This window comes from Notothenia coriiceps, unplaced genomic scaffold (assembly GCF_000735185.1).
Source record: "Notothenia coriiceps isolate Sejong01 unplaced genomic scaffold, NC01 NC01_scaffold00003275, whole genome shotgun sequence".
NCBI classification, from domain to species: Eukaryota; Metazoa; Chordata; class Actinopteri; order Perciformes; family Nototheniidae; genus Notothenia; species Notothenia coriiceps.
Genome location: NW_011335976.1, coordinates 215,079 through 223,437, shown reverse-complemented (window position 1 = coordinate 223,437; position 8,359 = coordinate 215,079). Strand labels below are relative to the sequence as shown.

Genomic DNA, 8,359 nt, shown 5'->3' with positions numbered 1-8,359 from the left:
ACACACACACACACACACACACACACACACACACACACATGTGTTTGTTGAGTGTGTGTGTGTGTGTAGGGGGGGGGCACAACTTCCAACAGGAGTCATTTGGGGGGGCTCTTGGGAAAAAAGGTTGGGAACCCCTGGTCTAGGCGCTCGGCCCCAGCTAGGGAGTGCTGAGCAATAACAAAAATCACCTTTGACACGGCGCCATCCAAACTCGCAAACGCTCAAAATGCTTTCATACCATCTAATGATTTACCCATACAATCAGGTTAGTAACTACGCTTGCATTGAGATTAAATCATTCATTTATTTCAAAATAATTCATTTTTTACAATGGCAAACCATGCCAATAAACTATTAAGACAGCCCATTAACCCTAAGGTGAATATCAAAATAGCTGAAATTACGAATAATTGTCCATAAAAGTGCTCCATCTTGGCGCCAATTGAGAGTCAAGAATCAATCACTGAAGAGCTCATAACGGCCAGGAGACGCATCGTAGATGGAGATGCTTGAGGGTGAGGGGGGGTGGCGCTTTACATTATGTATATAAATCATTCAGCTGGTGTCCTCAAGGTCACAGCCAAAGCATTTCTTATAAAATCCCTTAAATGAGGTGGATGATTGCCACGTGGCGAGTGGCAGATCTGATTGAGAAAACGAAGCGCTTGAAAGGTTTCCTCACGTCTCCGCACCTGTTGTGGGGGGGACCATAATGAGCTTGGAGTGAAGTCACTAAAAGGTGGGCAAGCGCCAATCAGCGACCCCACCACTTAACCTTATGATGTCAACGTAGGTCGCAGCTAACACGATTTATGCCCTCCGTGGGAAATATCCTTTCTGTCACTGTCTCCATGGAGACAGATTAATTGGCTGTGGGATCAACACCAGAAGAAAGGTACTTGGTGAAGTAATGGTACAAAAAAGTATTGAAATATCAATTTCTTTCTTGCTCATTGTATTATTCGTTTTCATGAAGGATAGGGCTATGATCAGTGGGGGTTTGTTCAAATGAATAATCATTTGATGGATAATTATGATATGTGCTCAACCACTTCCTGTTGGAGCCAAAGCCATAATTACGAGAACTAGAGAGCATAATTAATAGTGACCAAGTAGGGGAGGGTGGGGGGAAGGCGCTGGGTTGTCGGAGGATATGTTTGCGAGGACAGCATTTCCTGGTTAATTTGCAGAGTAAGCAGATTTAGGGAGGAAGAAAAGAAAATTCAGTGAAGCGATGAAAAAAAAAATGTTTGTCTATATGTTGTGAAAGAAATATGAGCAAAAAGTTAGGAGAGGAAGGTAGAAAGTGCTGTTAGCTGAGCAAGCATAAGTGTGAGATAAAGGTCAGGGTGGGAGAGAAATGGAGGTGAGGAGGCATCGCAATGTCACTGTCACCTCATTAACGTTTTCAACTGTTCACTTTTGTTATATTTTGTTCCCTCTCTCTGCTTCCCTTCTCGTCACCTTTCCTCTCGTACTACTTCCTCACCCCATTTCCTTGCCCCTGTGGCAGCTGGAAAACATCTCTTCAAGAGAAAAAACCGCCTTAACTTGTCAGGGCAAAATAGGGGTAGAAAAAAACCTAAAATAACCACATAATTAAGCCTCCAAAACAGATCTTCCTATTGATTTGCTGTCCAGAGCATGAACAGGGAGCAGCAAGATAAGTAGAAGGCGGCTGAGCGAGGAGAAACATGATGAAGAGTAAAAGAAAGACGAGAGGGGAAATGTTTTCAAATGAGAAACCTAGCTCGCCGTCTTCTGAGACGCGGAGAAAAACACTCCTCTATCGCTCCACCATCTTTATTCCTTCACCATTGCTCTATTTTTTTCCTTCAATTCTGCACCCATTATGAATAGCCAGAGGGCGATATCATTTAAGTCCACCAGTGTGCTGTATAATGCCGGAACACAAACCTCATCAAGGTAGACAGCAATACAAAGAGGACAATGGCTCCTGCTTCATTGGAATAATTCATGTATGAGCTACACATGGGACAATTTATTATGCAGGAACTGCACCTGGACCGATACATTTTACAGGAGAATGAGGGGTCAAATGCATTTTTCATAACTTCAGCTGTGACAAGGCCACCCGTTCCAGTATGTTGCCGTGCTATCTCAACAACCCACTGAGAAGGAAACTAAAAGTGCATTTATTTCTTTGTGTGGAATATGTCCAATTTAGTAGACAAATACATGGAGAGGAAACAAGTTGTAAATGATTTATTGAAATGTCATGTTGTTTAACATAACCGTTACAACACTAAGAAACCTACTTTAAATCCAGAAGCGCAGATTGGTAGATCTTGGGTTAACAAACTTTGTGGAGTTATCTAAGCTAGTTTGGTTCATGTATGTGCAGTGGCGCAAAGTGCAAAAGAGTATCAATAAGCATGCTTTCACCCAGTCACATTATTGGTTACATTGCTCTGAAACTGCTGAGCCAATCACAGTGGCACATGACGACAATAGCAAATGAAGAATTGGGTAGGAAATGAAGAATTGGGTAACAAATGTAAAGTGCTGTACTGGGTCAGAAACTATGTGTTGATTTTGAAATCAAGGATTTATGACGCTAGAGGTGCATTAGGATAGGGGCAAGTAGACAAGAAAGAAAGTAACTATAAAATACAAAAACAATGGCTTATTTGATTTGGAAGCCAATTGTAATCATTTATTCGTCAATAAAGAACAAAAAGTGTTTCTGTCAATGTTCTCAACCAACCTACCTCTCAATCGTGCGTATTGCACTGGGCATCAACACCACACAGAAAGAAAACTTGCATTTCAATATCAGTAAAATTGATGTTTGATTTTGTGACTCCTAAGAGTCTACAGCCATGCTAACACTTCAGTAAGAGTTTACCTATGGACCCCTTGTGCCTTGAGCTGAATGCTAATATCAGCATTCTAGTATCCTTACAACAACTATGCCAAAACAGCCACGATTACAATGTATAATGTGTACTGTGTTCATGTTTAGCATGTTAGATTGCTAACGTGCTAATTTAATCATAAGGAAACGTATTGGATTTATTGACATGTTGAACTGATGATTGCTGTAGTTAGTTTCAGTTAATTACACTTCATGCTGACGGAGATACAAATTAATTCATGACAATCCATCCGAAGGCATTTGAGATATTTCAGTCTGGGCTAGCGTGCTGGACTGACTGACAGACCTCCGTAGCCATACAGCCATTCCGCTAGCATGGCTAAACTAATGGGACGGAGAATATGGCTACATCATAAATAAGTCAACATGTTTCCAGGGCACATTACTGATGGTGGAGTAGTGCTCCCATCTAGCATAAGATACCTGAAGTGAGCACATCATATATTTATAGTTACACCACAGTCTTTGAATACACTTTGATCCTAACGCTTCAATCGATTTCTTTTGGTATTCAAATGTTTTCGCTTTCTTTTCAATTATTCTTCCAGCGGTGAGAAGAAGCCATTCTTCAGTTAAACTAAGCGCTGCCACTCTTCCTTCACACTCTGTCAAGGGCCAGAGGAAGAAAAAACAGCAGACTCAAACTCCAAAAATGTCAATCCTTTTATAATTTAGGAGAGAAAAGGGGGATTTGATGCAGCCAGTATTCAAATCGCAGAGCCGAAAGCTTACCTTGGAGACAAATAGCACCGCATCTTTTGACTCTCTTCCTACCTCCATTTTAACCATCCCGAGACGAACAGTACAGCGAGGGCCCATTCTATATGGAAGATGGTGTTTGCTAAAGACACTCTATTCAAGGTGAATTCGCATCAAACGGCCGCCACACACACACATACGTCAACGGCACAGTCACAGTCTTTTATTCTCCTTAAGTGCTTAGGGCAACGCTTCAAAGCAGGTCAAACCACTCTCGCAGTTGTTATTCAGTTGACTCATTCACTTTTAAACAATGTCTACTCAATTTGTAATCATGCTGTGCACCATCTGTGTATATATCCCATGCATTCTCACACATGAAGCATAATACACATAATCCATTTCTATATATTTGTGATATATTAAGGAAATACTCCTCTATAAATGATTCCACGTACACAGCATGGTCATTACTGGCAATATACAGTGGAAGCAGAGATATTTTTGTTGAACTTAAATACTGAATAATTGATGTAATAGCTCAGTTGTGCGCGTCATTACTTCACTTCAAGCTGCTACAGGGAAAATGCAACATGCTGAATATTGTTTGTGTCAATTCAGTTCAAGTCGTAAACACACAACTGAAAACACACACCCCTAAGCATATGCACTGATGCCGACTGTTTTGATGAAATGGTAAAATCACCAGAGAATTTGGGGCAACAGTGTCAAATCTCAGCAAACTTTCAATCATTTAGAGAATTATAGAAAAAGTCAAATGAAATAAAAGTCATTAAGCGAGGTCATTTTTTTCTTTGCCCCTTTCTTAGAACAACTCGTTAAGTACCACCAACCGAGAAAAGTGTTTTCTTCTATTGGGAGATAAATAATTAAATAAATATTACAGAAATAAATTGTTGTTGGATATGCATGCCCATGGCGCCATGAACACATTCCCTTATTTATGAATACCTCCGCTCTGTTTTGCCCTAACAGAGAGGATCATTCCTAGGCACCGCCTCAAATTAATAGTTTACACACACAGAGGGTGTAGGTCCCATGTGTGTGTGTGTGTGTGTGTGTGTGTGTGTGTGTGTGTGTGTGTGTGTGTGTGTGTGTGTGTGTGTGTGTGTGTGTGGGGGGGGGGGTGAAGGTGTGTGAATGTCACACACACACACACACACACACACACACACACACACACACACAATAACAAGCCATCTAATCTCCTGATTTGATCCTTACTCTTATCTCGCTATGTACTGAGTCACTGCATTCTGAATGCAAATTTACGCAAACGTCTACCAGAGCCAATCTCCCGTAACTAGTTCACAGCAAGAAAATGAGGCATAGAGGAATGTTGCATATAGCATAGAAGCTTCTAGTGCTTTTAGTTTGTGGATCAAATGAAGTGTGGTGTAAAGAACTCTATAAATAAATCAAACATAGTTAGTTTAAAAGACACATTTAAAGAAAAATGTGTACGCATTTTGCCACTTTTGGTTTTAAAGTTTGCTTTCTTTCTTTTTCTGGTAAGTTACCAAAAATAAGATCTGTCACTTGTGAATGTCCGAAGCTTCTACAGTAAATTTCTATAAAATGGCGGTTGATACTAAATGAGATGGTGAATTTAGTTCATTTATAGCATTTAAACGTTACATGTGGTAATTTCATTTATGTGTGTTTGCCACAGGTCTGATTTTCTGCTATATTAAAAAAATGAAATGGACAAATCCCATAGATTTTTGTTGAGAGAGTCCTTGCAATGCTTACTTCCGGGTCAGCCTACACAAATACGTCATCTCCCCACCACTATTTGGAGAGTATATGAACGAAAATGAACCTGCATATGTCAACAAGGCTTTCTGATACGCAGGAGTGTGCATCATACCTACAGCTTTTTAAATGGCTGCCACCCAGTCCCTGCCCAGACTCTGGCACTTTGTATGGTTTGCACATTCCACATTAGTAATGCAGATCCTCTCTCTTCGTCTCCCTCTCTGCCTGTCAGGCTCATCTGCTCCAATAGCCCCCAAAGTGCTAAAAATGAGCCCTCAATATGTTAAAAGGAGTCAAGCAAAGACCGGGCTCAAATGTATTTTTCAAACAGAATAGATCCCTCCGCAGGGACCGATTGATCTGAAAGTGACACAAAGGCTGGATGGGCACAACTGCTGCATATGCAGTATAATGCAAAAGCTCTTCAAACATGTTCAGTGTTTTTTATATTTACAAATGTTAACCCAGTAATGTTACAACAAGGGATGCCACTAACTCAATATAGAATAATCTTCCCCATTAAGCAACAAAATAAGGTCAGAAAATAGTGACACTGTCCGTCCGAGTTTCTCAAAGTCTAATTCAATCTTTAGATGAAGAAAATGTTGATGTTCCTCTATGTAGAGTTTGCTGTCCCTTTTTTGTTATAAAGGCATTACATAAGTAGCATGTAGACTCAGTGAATCAGGTTAGTTTAACTTAAAACATATTAATTGAGTTGATATTAATAAAAGAGGTCAACAAGTTGGAACTCATCCTGTATTAACTGCATGCTTCAACATGTATGAGAACTGTCTGCTCTCTATTTATACCCATTCACTGAAGGACAAGTAATAACAGAGGCCCAGCAGCAGATGTGAATAATACAACAAACCCTATACCATGTATACATTCTTAAGATAACAGGCACTTCATTATGCCAAGGTAATACACGTGTAAAGCTGTGAAAAGCATCTCCACTGTACTGTTAGAGAAATGAAAGATCCCTCTCCTGATGTCTGTGTAGATAATGGAGCAAATAGATCACATTAAGTACCTATAAAACAAAAGTCAATATTGCTACAGCATTTGACCAGCAGTGCTAATTCCCCTCCTCCTGGATGTGTACATTCAGCTGATGAGAGAAAACGCGTGTGCTGCTGTGAGAAGCGATAACCGATGCATTAAATCCTTCTTGGACATTTAAACAGGGTTGTTCAAATACATTTAAAAAAAGCAGGAGTGGACGTCTTACAGAGAACATGTACTGTATGAGGACAAACAGCTGGATGAAAGTGAGGATTAGGAACCACACGTATTAAGGGACAAAAGAAACCATTGTCCGGTCCTTCACTCTCCATCAATCATTAATTACAAGAGCATTAAAGTGAGTGGGATAAAGGTAATTCAGAGGCACTGCTTGCTCCTCAGCTGATACAGTCACTGTGGGTGTTTTGGCTTGTCAGTGCCTTTCACTGACAATTAAACCTATAATCACATAAACGATACACAGCTCCATGATGCAGAGCTGCTGTCAACTGTGGTTATGTCTTCCTGCTGTGGTGGAAGACAGAGTGAGGGCGAGGAAGAGAGGCAGAGGGACAGCGGGAGGGAGGGGTGTCAGAAGAATGATAGAGAGTTGGCAACAGATGTCTCATTTGTGATGATAAATGGACAGGAGTGAGGAGGGTGAGAAAAAACAAAAAGGGGTTGGGACGGGACTCACCGTGGCTCCCTCGTAGTGAGGCCGGGGAGCGGTATATGGACACAGGTGGCTGGTGGTGCCTGGGCCCCTGAGGGTGCTCGGGTCGGGGCAGGGCAGGGGGCACAGGGGCTCCAGGTGAAGGGGACAGGAGGTGGAGGTCTGACGACGAGCCCCAGGCAGAGCCCACCACCGTGCATCCCACAGACAGAAGCAACACCCAGAACAGCTGGCCCTCATGGGGCTTTCCTTTGGGGAGCATGGCTCACGCCCCCCCACCCTACTGGATATTTAAAAGCGAGTAAAGCCGATACACAAGGATCTCAAAAAAAGTGACCTTCCCGTAGCCAGGATGCAGCGGCAAACTCCATAGCAGAGAGAAATCAAGCTCCTTTGTTAATGTAGGTTCCCTCCAAACGGATCGGGCTTGGACTCCACTCGTCACGAAGGCAGCAGGTCTCCCTCTGTCCTCCGCTTGCTGGCTGGCTCTTTGAACCAGAATCCAATATGTCTTTACTTTCTGTTCTCGGCAGGATCGCCCTGTGGCTGCTCCTTTGATGACCACGCAACTCGCCTGTGTGTGCGTGGAGTGCAAACCGTGGAGATGGTGCGCGCTGTGCTTCGGCTCCTGGAATGTGTTCCTGTGCGCCCTCTTCCACCTGCAGGCGCAGAGTGAGTGACAGGACGGGGGACAACCTGCGCAGCTTCCTCCTGCCCCGGTCGCTCCGCTTCGTTCTGCTCTGCGCAGCACCGCTCTGTCAAGCCTCAGATAATACACAGCCTGGGCTATGAGAGTGAGGAGGAGGGAGAGACGGAGGGAGGGAATGACGGAGAGACGGAGAGCTCCACACTCTCCGGCACGGACAAACTATCAGCTGTCTGTTCCTCCCTTCTCCCTCACAGTTCAGAATCTCAACGCAGGGAGAAGATCTCCACTTGTGCTTTATCTCCGTCTTTAAGTTTGGATCCAATATTTCACAGACTTTTTTCTTCTTCTTTTCTTTTTTTTGTCCTCCCTGGAGAAGTGAAGTGGTCTGTCTTGTTAACCCAGGGAGCCCCAAGTCTGATAGCTCTTTGTATTACTCCACAGGAGAAAGAAAAAAAAGAGACAGATTTGCAGACAGATAAAGAAAGAAGAAATGAGAAACTGCTGGGAGGGACCGAGACGGAGGGGTGGAGGGGAGCGTGAGCGAGGAGAGGAGACAACGGAGGAGAGATAGAGAGAGAAAGACGAGAGGATGAGAGCGGGCTCAGGTGAAACTAAGCGAAGATGATGGGACGGAGGAAGGGAGGCAGAGGAG

At 42.9% G+C, this 8,359-nt stretch overlaps 1 protein-coding gene across 3 annotated transcripts in view; it reads right to left on the bottom strand.

The window, feature by feature from the left end:
• The window catches only part of LOC104941225 (neurexin-3b-beta-like), a 122,041-nt gene extending 113,794 nt beyond the window's left edge, over positions 1–8,247 (bottom strand). For all 3 annotated transcript variants that reach the window (XM_010766291.1, XM_010766294.1, XM_010766292.1), the window contains exon 1: positions 7,083–8,247. In XM_010766291.1, coding sequence (XP_010764593.1) covers positions 7,083–7,320 — 238 coding nt within the window. In that variant the 5' untranslated portion in view covers positions 7,321–8,247. The remainder of the gene's footprint in view (positions 1–7,082) is intronic.
• Between the last annotated feature and the right edge of the window lie 112 nt (positions 8,248–8,359).